The sequence below is a fragment of the Magallana gigas genome, chromosome 1 (genome assembly GCF_963853765.1).
Source record: "Magallana gigas chromosome 1, xbMagGiga1.1, whole genome shotgun sequence".
Classification (NCBI taxonomy): domain Eukaryota; kingdom Metazoa; phylum Mollusca; class Bivalvia; order Ostreida; family Ostreidae; genus Magallana; species Magallana gigas.
Window position 1 is genome coordinate 13,582,014 of NC_088853.1, and position 14,875 is coordinate 13,596,888.

At 32.1% G+C, this 14,875-nt stretch overlaps 2 protein-coding genes across 9 annotated transcripts in view; both read left to right on the forward strand.

The window, feature by feature from the left end:
• Nucleotides 1-2,353: 2,353 nt before the first annotated feature.
• Nucleotides 2,354-10,985, forward strand: LOC105332725 (riboflavin kinase). Its single transcript, XM_034465667.2, has 4 exons — nucleotides 2,354-2,522; nucleotides 6,425-6,576; nucleotides 7,151-7,253; nucleotides 8,057-10,985. Exons 1-4 carry the CDS (start codon nucleotides 2,366-2,368, stop codon nucleotides 8,224-8,226), a joined length of 582 nt encoding a protein of 193 aa, XP_034321558.2. The 5' UTR covers nucleotides 2,354-2,365; the 3' UTR covers nucleotides 8,227-10,985.
• A 2,732-nt stretch (nucleotides 10,986-13,717) lies between these two features.
• The window catches only part of LOC105335421 (neogenin), a 39,307-nt gene continuing 38,149 nt past the window's right edge, over nucleotides 13,718-14,875 (forward strand). For 7 of the 8 annotated variants that reach the window (XM_034465668.2, XM_034465673.2, XM_066083536.1 and 4 more), the window contains exon 1: nucleotides 13,719-14,023. In XM_034465668.2, coding sequence (XP_034321559.2) covers nucleotides 13,942-14,023 — 82 coding nt within the window. In that variant the 5' untranslated portion in view covers nucleotides 13,719-13,941. Of the gene's footprint in view, nucleotides 14,024-14,875 lie in introns of all 8 variants that reach the window. The other variant, XM_066083547.1, reaches the window with a different exon arrangement.

Consider the following 14,875-nt stretch of genomic DNA (forward strand, 5'->3'; position numbering starts at 1 on the left):
TGTACATCTTATTCAAAACTTAGAACCGATTTCTTTACTAGTATTGGCTTTAATAATCGATCACTAAACATGTCGGACTCAGACTGCACTGGTTTTTTCTTATCTAACTTTCCTAGACAAACGGCAAAATTTGTATATTCAGCTTTTATGTGCAGACAATCTATCCTGTATAAAAATAACAATGCGTAAACTTATTAAATGTATATTCATGTTTATAAAGTGACATATAGGTCCGATGGGCCGGGTGTTTATTCATTAAGGTATTATATCATATACATGTATCTTTATTTGTTTATAAAACACATGTCACTATAACAAATCATTTACATTTACTTACTTAAATAAGAAAAATTGTTTTCATTTTTTTTTAATTAATTTGATTTTTAAGAAATAATAAAGAAATTGGTTGGTGGTCTTGACCTCTTTTTATGGTCCGATGGGCCGGGTGTTTATTCATTAAGGTATTATATCATATACATGTATCTTTATTTGTTTATAAAACACATGTCACTATAACAAATCATTTACATTTACTTACTTAAATAAGAAAAATTGTTTTCATTTTTTTTTAATTAATTTGATTTTTAAGAAATAATAAAGAAATTGGTTGGTGGTCTTGACCTCTTTTTATGGTTGTTTCATCCACTGTGTAGAATTTAAGCTCACCGGGCATGTATTCTTTGTATTTTAAATCCTACAACGAAGGTGTTGCAGTTCCTGTGCTATTTTCCATAAGCTGTTGCAGATATCTTCATATCATTTTTATAAGACCATTTTATACGCGGATACATAATTTTTTTTTCACATTATAAACACGAATTGTAAACATCTGCTGCTGAACGAAGGATTTTAAAACAAAGAAACGCATCAGTCGATAAAGTTAATGTATTTGTTTTGTAAAATATGTCGTTTTCAAAAACATATGTACATATTGTTCGATATCATTAAAAGCAAGCCGTGTAATAATGTATGAATAAGCGATGCACGGATAACTTTTTTCCAAGCGCCACGGTTTATATGGATGCTATTAAAATAATTTGAAATAACAATCAAGAGCAAAGTAACTCAATTTAAACGTATTTAAAGAGACATAATTATATTTATTAATTAAGCTCCGAAAAATTACATGTATATTCAAAACACGCTAGCTAGCAAGTAGTAATCAAAGTGTTCTTTATTAACATTAATTAAGATACATAAAGTGATCTACCTAACGGTATGCGCGGATCTAGAAACAGATTGGGTATTAAATTTCTACAAAGTACATTTTTGGAAATTTATTTTATTTTTAAAATTAAACGCGTACTGTGCTAAAAATTCATACTTTTTATCACACATCGATGTATCAAAATCAGAGAAACTCTCTTCTCTCTCTCTCTCTCTCTCTCTCTCTCTCTCTCTCTCTCTCTCTCTCTCTCTCTCTCTCGTGAATTCAAAACATACGACATGTATATTGTCACACATCACACATCGATGTATCAAAATGAGGGAAACTCTCTCTCTCTCTCTCTCTCTCTCTCTCTCTCTCTCTCTCTCTCTCTCTCTCTCTCTCTCTTGTGAATTCAAAACACACGACATGTACATGTACATGTCCATTGTCACAATGAACGCGGCATTTTTTAATTAAAATAAAACTGGACCTCTTCCCCATCAAAACTTTATAAAGAAGCTACCACTCAATATAATGAAATGATCACATCATGGAAAGAACTGACCACGTCATATAATGACTCAACAACGGCATTTAATAAAATTGTCACATCATACATGTATAAAGGATTTAACATTGCATGTCAAGCTTTCAACACAATACATAAAGGTTTTACCACCATGCACATTACAAATGTACATAATGATTTTAACACGCCATAACAGTCATGATGTTAGAACTGCATATAATGACCTTATTACCTAGTGTCCAGAAGTTGCAATGCATAAAAGGATTTTGCAACTGCACATGAAGAGTGTACCACATAACATATAAACGATTGAACAATAGTTCATAATGAGTTTAGCTCTGTATGAAATGAGTTTATCATATCATATAAAGATTTATTCATAGCATATAATTAATAAACCACTCCACATAATGATCTTTCGACATAAAGTAATGATGTTACCACTTCATATAAAGATTTTATCCCTGGATATAATGGAAAAATTACAGTATATAATGATGTTAGCACTGCATATAATGATGTTACAACTGCATATAATTTTATTACTATTGCATATAAAAGATATACCAATTCATATAATATGAAATTGGCCTTTAGGCAGCTATGGCGTTCCATATATATATATATTGTCTAATTTTTCTACATTCGGTGTAAATTACATCGAGATCGGGATTCCAGAAAAGCAGATGAACTTGTCAATGAGGGTTACGACATACGCGACATTCGTCAAACTCGCAGGGAGATCTTTTCATTCCGTCATGTCCACTAAACTCCCCCATTTCGCGGAGGGGGAAGTCGTTAAGGGCTTTGGAAGGGGCAGCAAGGAGCTAGGGATTCCCACGGGTGAGTCTCATTTCCGTAAATACGCTTTAAAAAAGCCCCACCAAATAGCATTATGCTGTGTACACTTTTAGTGCACATGCACCCATGTACAGATGTACATGTATGTCTGGATATAGATAAGACTTTCTATCGTAAGAATCATCATACGGACCCGATTTGTGACGATGTAACCAATGTTACTGGTTACAAATAGAAAAGGGTAAAAGTCGGGACTTATACGGACAGTAGTGGTTAGGCCTAACAAAAAAAATTGTGTGTTTAGGGTAACATTGATGAAAAAATTAGGTTAGGTAGGTAGGGATTTTTTTTTATTTTATCATATTTTTTTTTGTATGAATCCTAAGAATGTTTGTTTGTTTCATATTTAAAAACGTATTTTTTATTGGAAATAAGATAAAATCACAATCGGATAAAATCAGACATCTATTACACTGTAATAGGCTGTAATACAGTGTTTTCCCCAGAAAATTTTTGAAGCATGGGGGGGGGGGGGGGGGGAAGTTTGTCAGAGTAAGTGCGAGGTGCGGCATTAAAGCGCCTAAGCCGGCGAAATCACTGTGTGTAATAGTATAACCATTTGATGAAACGTACTACATGATATGTACTATAACTGATGCATTTTCATGAAATCTACATCAACAAGTATCATTTCAATTCATAATTATATTTTAATATCTGTGTATATTTAATATACAATTTTTCTGGTTTTTTTCTGGCAAAACTAATAACATTTTTTTTCAAAATCAGTTTTTTAAAAGGTTGGTCCTCACAAGTTTTCACAAAACACAAGAAATATAGATTCACATGGCAGTTCAACATCAGCTTCTGTCCCACTCCTTCTTCTACATATTATATAGATGAGATTTTTTTAGGGGGTGTTGAACAAGAAATAGGCAGAACAAGTCCATACAATTACAGCAAACTTGATTCAACTTATTCTGGGCAGTTAATATTTCTTGTTTAAATTGGGGGTCCATATGAAAGTTTCTGTGATATCTTGACACCAGTCCCCTTCCCCGTTTATGTGTATGTACACAGTCAATCATTTTCATAGGCATACAATATACGATGTTTCTAGTCATGTGACATCGCTTCCGTGCATTTCTGCAAATAACTGTAGTTTTTTCTTTCTTTATTATGTACATTTTTTCAAGTTTCCAATATCCTTGCGGCAAATAAAGAGTTCAAGCATATCGAATCCAAGCTAACTCCATCGAGTGAACATTGTGCTATTTTTAGATTTTGGAAAATCCACAACATTCGATAATGGCGGAGATGTCGAAAAAAGCACATTATATTAAAACAAGAAGTAATCACGTCTCTATTTATGCATTAATCACCAATTAATAAACTCAGTTTTAATATATCTTAATCATAAGCTAAGTCCTTAAACCGTAAACCACGTGTGCCCCCTTGCTGAGATCGATGTCGAAATTAACTGCGCTCACTGCGGGTGCAAGTGTTTTTCCTGAAGTTTGAGCGGAGAAACGACAACTTTATATCTACTAATTACAGTTAAGATGTGTAATAATTGGAAAAAGAATTTTGCTTTGAAATAAACATGCATAGCGGGAAGCATGGCGGCATTGTGTGATGCATGGCGGGGGATCTTCAATGCATGGCGGTACCGCCATGCAAAATCGGCCTGGGGAAATTTTTAAAACACTGTCTAAAAATGGTAGGATCGGGCCATTTTTGTAGGTTAGGTCGGGTTACCCGAAACACACAATTTTTTTTGTTAGGCCTTAGTGCAGTGGTTACCAGTTGATTGTGTTGACAGAATATGTAATTATGAATGTTGTTGACTTTTAATCGCTTTAATACTTATATAAAGTTTAAAAAATGGGATTATAGAAACATTTGGATGGGTACCTGTGATACAATACATGACAGGTAGTTTGTGGTAAGCTTCAAAAGCAGTAGACATTTTTTTTGTTCTAAAATTTAACATTTTATAAATCATCTTCCTGGTTCTCTGGTTCTACTGTTGTTTCAGTGTTCATGCATTGCATAACATCCCTCCTCACCATGCATAGGCAGGAAATTTTATTCAACATGACACAATCGTATTAACATGCATGTCGCATATAAACATGTAACAAAATGAAAACATCAACAGAAAACTAAGAAGCACTCTGACAAGTCTAGAAATAGTTATAAACTAACTCAGTAACTGGTCATTGGGACAGTTATTAGTTTGTTTTTAATTGTTTTAATCATGCTTGTTATTTGTGATGATTACAAGGGCACTAATTTGGAAAATCTATCTATTTGGTTACTTTTTTTTTCAGTTTTATTTTCAATTTTTACTTGATTATTGAAATTGTAATTCACAGCCTTCCCAAACCCATTTACACTGAAAAGACCAGCCATTAGTGCAATTCTGAATGTTTATTTCTCTCAAACCATATCAATGGTACATGAGGTACAAAAAAAACATATATATTTACAAATGTACGAATGCAGGGTCAATTTAGGAAGAGTACAGAGTTAAATAAATCCAGCTAATATTGTTTTAACAAATATGGACAATTTTTTTAATGAATCAATGTCATTGGTATTCATAAGGTTCCCAAATTTATAAGTATTAACATTTGTTGAATATTTTTCTTCAATTAATTTGATGCAGAATAAAGAAAATGCCTGACATTCCCTAACATAGTGGTATTCGTCACCCAAAGTGTTTTTATTACATAATGAACAAATTCTATTACATCTTTCTATGTTATTCCATCTTCCAGTTTCAATAGGTAATTTATGATTACAGGTTCTAAATTTTGTAAATATAAATCTTAAATCATTTGGAAGTTTCATAAGATAAATTTCCTGTCCAAAGCTTTTCTTAAAATTCTGTAATTCAAACATTTGGGTGACTTTTCTACACTCCTTTACCAATCTTGTAAAAACTGATTTATGAGCGTCTCTTTAACAATATACATGTAGAATTTAGCCATTTGATACTAGAAAAACTCATGGGGAAGCTTGAGTCTAATCTCTCAGTCTAAATACATGTATTTGGTAACTATTTTATTTAAACTCTTTCAATATGGACATTAAAAAGAAAGATATCGATATTATCACAGAGTTCAAATATATAGGAATTTTTTGTTGTGATGGGTGGGGGTGTGGGGAGAGATTTTCAAAATTTGAAAAAAATACGAAAAAACTAAACTGGGAAAATTTCAGCAATAAGCAGTCATTGGTTTATGGTGTATTTACAATTCTAGTATATACATCTCTGGTATTAGAATGATATTTATCAAATAATTGTTGTTACACCACATGTGCAGATCTAGATAGGGGTCTTAAATTAAAAAAAAAAAATTAAAATGAGTGAAAATAGACTCCTCGAATATCCCCCGCCCCTGGGGAAAAAAATCTTGATTGATCTGCACATGCACCATATTTTACCAAACAGTATTACTTTGCCCTCATAATCTTTATCTTGAAGCATTCAACAATCTAAAATTAAACTCCTTATACAGGTCAAAAATAAGGACTCTCAGGATAGAAACAGATTGTCAGATTAAACATAGATTTAACACGTACAGCTCACAATTAAAGTTTCAAGGGTTGTTGATGGTGTTTCAGAGAAAGTCTGAGACAATGAAATACGATTGTAAAATGTCTAGTAAGAAAAATTTGATATGAAATTAAAGACATGGTCTTGCAAATTCAAAGGTTAATCTTAATAAAATTATGATCTATGAATTTCCATGTTTTCGTAACTTTTCTGTAGTTAAAATCATGTATTTTTCATATGTTGCTGTTTTACTAACAGCCAACTACCCAGAGAGGCTGCCTAAGAAGATGGTTTATTCTTGTTTAATGATCAAAGAATTGCAATGTTTTATGTAGTTTTAAATTCATGTACATTTCCTCTGTTGCTGTCTTACTTACAGCCAACTACCCAGAGAGTGTGGTGGATAACCTGCCCAAGGAGATGCCCCTGGGTGTGTACTATGGCTGGGGCAGTGTAGATGACGGCGAGGTCTACAAAATGGTCCTGTCAGTCGGATGGAACCTGTACTACAAGAACACTAAAAAGTCCATGGTAAGTCCATACAAAAACACTAAAAAGTCCTTGTTAAATCCATCCAAGAAGTTGGCAAGAACACCTAAAAGTCCATTGTAACTCTATACAAAAACACCAAAACAAAAGTCCATTTCAACTCAGACTAACTTCATATAAAAACACCAAAACTGAAAAAGTCCATTTCAACTCGGACTAACTTCATATAAAAACACCAAAACTGAAAAAGTCCATGGTATGTCCACCAAAGATGTATCTTCTAAGACCATACAAAAATGCAAAAAAAAATATTTACAGTAAGTCCAAAAGTCCATACAAGAATGCCAAAATGTCAATGGTAAGTCCATCCACGAACACCAAAAAGTCCATAGTAGGTGCATACCTAGAAACAACATGTATAAATGGTGTTCATGGTTGCATAATGAAAATTCACATTCTTTGATTGACATATGTATTGATTGAGATCAAGTCCTTGTGAAGTAAAAAATTTGATTTGGCAGTACATGTAACATGAAAATTAGTTTATGAGGATTTTGCTCTGTTTCTTTTGAAATAAATTCAGTCATGTGGTATGATTACTGATATTATTTTCCAGGAGACCTACTTGATGCACACATTCAATGAGGACTTTTATGGGTCAAAGTTGAAGGTCGTCATGCTGGGGTATATAAGACCAATGAAAGATTTCTCCTCTCTTGGTAACGTTTTAAACATTTACTTAAAACATGTATTATTAGTCGTCCATCGGTAAAACAGGATAACTTTATAATGGGAGATATTCGCCCCAGTTTTCTTTTCGCGCGGTTCATCAAAATTTAAATGTCTCCGATTCTCTCTCTTTAAAGGCGACTGTGTCAGGGCAAATTCAAGATGGGTCAAAACTGTTTGCAAGTGATGAAGGGTGAAAAAAAGTGGGGAGGGGGTCGGAAGTAATCCTGTATACGGAATACTGTGGAATCATTTAATTTTGTGGTGGCCAATTTTCGTGGATTTTTGCTTATTCGTGGGGATGTAATTTCGTGGATGCGTTGGTTTTCAGTTTCAGTAGGAAAACTTAATATTTTATAATTAGTTTTCGTGGAGGATGTCAATTTGTGGGTGAGGGTTATCCACGAATTCCACGAAAACACAGTAGTCTTTGTCTCAGTCTTTCTGTTTGTCTCTCCTACATTCTACCCAATCCTTTTGCTAGTTATGGTTTTAAAAATAGATTTGAAACTTGTTATGCAATTTCAAATTGATGAATTGCACCTGCAATGTACATGTATTGTTTGATTTTTGTCGAGATTGATTAGTAAGCAGTGTTTGTCCTTTCTTGTGATGCTTATTTCTAGATCTAGTAATTTCGACTATTTTCAATTTGTTCACAACAAAGAATTGGATTTTAGCAAGACAACTTCAAATGCGAATAATTAATTTTTTTTCTTCTTTTAAAACATCAGAACTTGACAATAGGTATAACTAATGTGTGGGATTAATCTGGCATTTTTTCTGATTTCAGATGAGTTAGTGAAAGCTATAGAAAACGATATCTACGTGGCTAAACAAAAACTGGACCAACCAGAGAACTTAAAGTACAAAACAAACAATTTCTTCTCGCCCTCTGGTGGGAAGGGCAATGAGGAAGCAGAAATCCCTGAGACAAATGGTCCGAGCCATATATCACGTTGAGATATAGGAGAGAGAGAGAGAGGGAGAGAGAGAGAGAGAGAGAGAGAGAGAGAGTTTGTTGGGTATTTATGTTCTGGGTAATCCAAATTATTTTTTCAAGCTTTTTTTAAGGTGTCAAGCTAATGCTCGGCAGTATTCTAGCGATCATCTGGTTTTATGTAGGACGTACATGTACATGTTCATGTTCATTCTTATATGTAAATTTATTTACTGGTACATACAGCTTATGTTTGGAAAATATTTGCATCTCATATATAATTATCACTTAGGCTAAATATTTACAAAAAAAACCCAAAAAACTGTTTGGCATCTTCTGACCCAGTTTTCAATATCTGGGTGGGTAAATGGGATTAACACTTTTTCCAAATTTGAGCGAAAATTAGAAAGCTTTCAATAATCTCAGTTGTTACTTGGGATGATTATAGATTATTTGAAACCCAACTTCTGCCTGTACTTGTTTTAAACATGCGTATTTAAAAAATTATGTTAAAAAATACCTTACAACATGCATAAACAGAATAGGATATGCATTCAAAAAATTAATCTGTAATTTCTATTTCTAAATAATATGATGTTGCTAGCAAGTATTTTATTTAACTATTATTAATATTCATAATATTGTTGAATTTAAAAAGGGAAATAATTCCATTTGCAATTTTTTGGTTTAAATTGAAAAAATTGAGATTTTCTCCTTTTCCAATAAAAAAATAAATTGCCATAATGTGCTGTATGTGAGAATTAAATGATTACATGTGTTAATTAATCTTTCTGCTATGTATTATTTTTTTCAAACTGTTAGTTGTAAAATATATTTTAAGTACTTTATAGATTTTAATTAAGATGTCATGTTAGTTAATAGTATACTTTGTTTTATTTGCAAATTTAATTTTTTAAGAATAGATTTAGAGTTGAAACTATATATGAAGAGCGTATTTTCTTATATTCATCCTTAAAAGTGTGATGATAAAAATTTAGGTACTTTACAGAGAATTTGGCCATAGTTCTTTCATACTGTCGCTTGTTTTATCCTGATCATTTTTGGGAGTGAATGCAATGCTTATCACTGTAGATATTGAATACAGTAAGATACATGTATTTTATCTTTTGTACATACTGGTAACCAGCTTTTTTTCACATGCTTTAACTTTAATTTGCACATGAGAACATTTAGCATTTAAGGTTCATTGCAATATTCTTGTCAAAGGTATTTATTGTTGCTTACGGTCACGTTTTTATGCCTCTCGTATAATATGCTTATATCTACAAAGGCTTCATCTTTAAGATTGGTCACTGTGAACCATTTAAGGGGGCTGGGTGGCTATGACCATTTTTAGACTCTTTTGATCTCCTTTATAAGAAGAGTTCTGTTTAAAGATATAGGAAAAAATTTTCTTTACTAAATAATAGTTTATAGCTGAACAAATCATATCTATATTAATAAAGGTAGGCATGATTTGTAATTTGTGGATCATTCAGCCTCCGTAAGCACAGGTTATTGGTGAAATAAAGTATTTGTGAAGAAAAGTTGGTTTTCGGTATATGTGAATTAAAGAACACCTGTTGAAATAATGAACAATCATTTACAGTATACGCTCGTGAAATCCTTGGGTTATGTTTTCATAGAAGAATTTATGTTGAAGCAAGAATGTTTGTTATAGCAGTTTGTTATTGCTGTGAAGATTTCATAATTATACATTAAACAAATGTATAAATGTGGATTATTTGTATGCTGTTACAGTCAACTTGTTATTGTGTGGAGAAAAATAGAAACAATTTAGATAATATGCTTTGATCTTCTGAGATATCATATTTTAGAGATATCCTATTCCATAAATGTCAGGCTATATATATACACTGAATCGTCATATGAACAAGGGATCAAAGCTTTAGGTCTGTGTTTTATTCAGAGCAGTGGATTTTTTTTTTTACATATCATTTAGAGGTTACAAATTCATTTACATTGACTTTCAACTTGATGAAAATGTCACCCTGAGATATTTTAGTATAATGAGACAATGACGAGATGTTGAGGTGAGATTTGGTGAGATATTTGTGTCTTGTAATCAGATATCAGGTCATCGTTCAGAGTTTTTGTATGTACAGGATCTGAAAATGTCAATGACCAGTTCTGAGATAACTTGGTATGATGAGATGTTTTACTGAGATCTGATGAGATATTTGTGTTTTGTAATGAGATATCACGTCATCTGATGAGATAAAGGTACCAGCATTTATTTGTATTTGGTATTTTAATGCAACATATTTCATGTACTACATGTATGTATCAATTGATAATATACATTTATGTTTATATTTAATTGCGAGTTATTTTGTCTGTTGTTTTGAGTTTATTAATCATTTACATTTATATATTTATGTAGAGATTTTGTATCAAAATAATCAGCATGAAAATTATACATATAACAAGAAAATCAGAAATCAACAAATCTAATGTGTCTCAGTATACGCAGGGTAGATAGATATTTATCAGATCCAATCTAATTAAAATTAGACTTGTAATTCCGCTCCCCTACGATACGCTTCCACGCGACATATCGAAAACCTGGAAGCGGACGGATAATTTTAATTTTAATTAGATTGTATCAGTTCAAGACTTATTTATTTTCAAACCAAGAATTGAAAAGTTCTCAATGTATGTTTTTCTCTATTGGATAAATATTGTGCCAATAAATTTGAATATTTTGAAAATTGTGTTTACAGATTCATAGAGTTTAGAAATTAAAGACATCACTTTTCAGTATTTTTTGTCATTCATTCTGACTTACAGCTAGAATACTATACTGGGTTTAAATGTTATGCAGCAGTATATACTAGAATTGTCTCAATTTAAAATTGGAAGGGTTACCAAAAGGGCGTTATGCATGTTGGATTTCATCATATGATGGCGGATTAGATCACCTCATAATATTCAGAGAATGATTTCTTTATCCTTATTACTTATATCTTCATATATTTTTTCACCAATTTTTTACAAACATTAATATTGACATTTTAATATTTTTGTTCAATTATGCAAACCCCGCTTGCGGCCCTACAATACGTCATTTGTAATGTATCGAATTATATGTTACGAATTTGATTCGTAGATTTATCATCTGGACAAAGACACTGAAAAATGTAAATATTGAGGTATAAAACATATAATATCTGATGGGCTTTGATAGAAATCTGTAGGCCAATGACATAAAAGTCTATGGTGAGGTAAAAGAAATGGGTTAACGGAGGGATTATATAGTCTCCTTTGGATTTATTGATAGCAATAAAAAAAAATAATTAATAATGGCACTTATTTGGGGTGTCCTATATATTTTTTTTTTTTGGGGGGGGGGGGGGGTAAAAGGGCTAGTATTTTAAAAGTTGGTTGCATTTAATCGATCGAAATTCTAATTGTGGGATTTTATTTCAAAATGCAAAAGGGTGCATGTACGTTAGTTGTCTTGTCAAAGATCACATGCATATAGTTTGTTAAAACGTTTACATAATCTTATTGAAAAACATAATTAAGATATTAACTCATGGTGTATTATTAATATAATTCAATAAAATGTACAATTTTTGCTCCACATTTTTTTTTACTATATGCAAACGAATTAAGTTTCAAGTAAACTTCTTGCATACAATGTACATGTATGTCCGCCTGCTATATATATATAAAAGACCAAATTATTATTCTTTAGAGGTTCTAGTTAATTGTTGGTTATATATAATATATGATTATATAAACAAAACATGTTTTAGCTTTAAAAATCAAATTTCATTAATTTATATGTAAATGGCCATAGTTTAAACAATAAAAGCTTCATTAACATGATTAAGCTTTAGTGAATGGTCAATCATTATTTGAATGTCAGTTGTCAAGCTTCAAGCGAGATACAGAGTTCGATGCTTTGTGTTGTAAACAAGGCTCGTGTCATGTTTTTGTTAGTCTATAGGTTCTTCGGAGTAAAATTTCAAAATATTACGGCATATTTATAAACAGCATGAGATGTGACAAACACCATAGCGTGTCTTGTTGTGTTCATAATTAATTTGTAATAAGAAAATAAATCTGATTTTAACTAACTAAAGTTTGAAAGAAAAGCATGCGACAATCCATGTTCATGAAATAATAAAAGTAAATTTACATTCACTGCGTGTTGTCTCCTCTATTTCTTTAGCAAACCGATCTGTCGAAACCTACAGCGACCTGAGAAAAATCACAGACTGCACGAAATAATCATGATGATGTCAGAGTCAAACTAAAGGCCCATGTAAGATGATTATATATATATATATATATATATATATATATATATATATATATATATATATATATATATATATATATATATATATATATATATATATATATATATATATATATATGGCTTCTTTTATCTAACCGCACTATGAGAAATAGCCATATAATCGTCTTATATATGGGGATTCGAGCCTGACAACGACAGTAATATTTTACATATAGGCCTATACTAATATATTAATGAAAATAAACCTTATAAAGTTCATTCATGTTTGTTGGATTCTTTATAAATTGCAAGATTCATGAAGTGTTGCCTAAAGATGATTTATGTATATGAATTAACGAATTAATATTTAAGTGAGGATGATTTCATAATTATTTTTTTTTTTGGGGGGGGGGGAGGGGGTACCTATTAAACTTACATTCTTTTCATCTTTTATGTATATTTTCCGGTGCTAGCGTTGTGGCGAACGCAGCAAGAATTACACATACCTTGCATCATTGTCAACTTAGTGATATTTTGACAATATCAACTAACATCAAAGAATTTGAGATGGATGCATGGATGGATAGAGAGATAGATAGATAGATAGATAGATAGATAGATAGATAGATAGATAGATAGATAGATAGATAGATAGATAGATAGATAGATAGATAGATAGATAGATAGATAGATAGATATAGATTCTTTTTAAAATCTTACAAAATACATAGACTTGCTTCCCCCTGAAACCGGTCCTTACTTTTGGAGAAAACTAATCAGTCTGTAAAATGTAACGTTAATATAATTAATTTTGGTCAAAAGTGTAAACAATAAGTACTGTGCCCTAATATAATTATTCTTTTTTATTACCTTGCTGCTCTTTTACTTTTATTTTTTTTCCTTGTTCCTATATTCTTTTTTAAAAATGAGTTTATTATTGCATTTAATTATATAGGCAACAAACGTTGACTGTTGAATGTGCTCCGGTCTCTATTTGTAGGTGTGTAATTTCCCATATTTCAATTTATTGAAAATATTATTTCAATATTATTTGTTTGACAATATGCAATATCTGCATACATCTTTTTAAAAAAATGTTTATTTTTTTCTCTGTATCCTTTTTTTACCCCCCCCCCCCCCCCGACTTATGCCTGAAAAATTAAAAAGACAGAAAGTTCGACAACTCTAAAATGTGGTAAGTTTACCGTCCTTGAATAGCGCCGCCTCAGTCAAGTATGTAAATTGGGGTCATTCCTTATATGGATAACGTGACCTCGGCTTTTGTGTTGTGAAAAAGAAAATGGCGACGGGTTAGAGAAAAGACAAAAATATGTCGAGTTTACTACTTCGTTTTTGCAATTTCCCGTTATACATACTGAAAAGAACGATTCCTTAAGGATTTATAAATAATGTGAAATTTCAAGGAGCATATTTTGATAAACCTAGTGGAAAAGCAGAGGATTTAAAAATGGATTTAACCGAAAGAAGTAAACGGACAGTTTTGTCCTGTGTTGTTACTTTTGCAGTCGTGTGTTTAAAGTGTGTACATGGTGAGTTAGTTCTATCCAATTTCTCCATCCAGGTTTGATGTGTATTATGTGAGCGAAAATCAGGGACAACTGATTTGCTTGTCGTTTATAATATGAAGTCGGTGCCCCCTTTCATGTTTTTGATCTTGGTAGCGTTATGCGTGTTCAAAGAGACATATATATTAATTTATAAAGCAGGCTCGAAGCACACCGACAGTTTTATTTTAGAAACGCATTGCATTTTTAAAATGAAGGTTTTTTTTTTAAAACCCTGGGAGGCTCTTCCAATTTTCTATCCAAGGACAAAGGCTTGAGTGTTACCCTCTGTTACTTGGTCACAATGACATATGTATATCATCACTATATGACACTTATAGTATAACTGTACTCTCAAATGCTAACCTCAAAGTCAATATTTTCCTGCTTAATTTTTTTCCTCACACTTCAAAGCCCTCATCCCTTTCTTAAGACTTTATCAGGAGGAACTATGGCCACTGCACTGTTAGGTGGTTTGACTCCCAATTTTGGTGGTCGAATGCCTACGTTACGTCTATTTTGTTTCCACTTACTACTTTGAATAGGAGTTCAACCACCAAGCAGCGACCAGTACCCAACTTTGACATTTCTTACTCCAGCCTCCTTGCTTGCTATTATTACCCCAGTATCCCCCCTAAAAACTATCCCCTCTCCCCAGCAACCAATTCAAAATACCACTCAAGACAAGTTGTAGTGAGTTGTACTATTGTAACTAACTTATACACCACCATCCCTGCAAAATTCAGAACCAAAGTATTCACACTCTTACAAACTGACTACAACCGCACCTTCCCCCCAAAGCAGTAAAAAAACCCACTTCAAACCATCCCCCCAGAA

Excerpts from the sequence above, each read along its gene's own strand:
- LOC105332725 (XM_034465667.2), top strand. The coding sequence starts at position 2,366 with ATGAACTTGTCAATGAGGGTTACGACATACGCGACATTCGTCAAACTC. Across the intron at positions 2,523-6,424 it reads GGAGCTAGGGATTCCCACGG|CCAACTACCCAGAGAGTGTG; the intron begins GTGAGTCTCATT and ends TCTTACTTACAG. Across the intron at positions 7,254-8,056 it reads GAAAGATTTCTCCTCTCTTG|ATGAGTTAGTGAAAGCTATA; the intron begins GTAACGTTTTAA and ends TTCTGATTTCAG.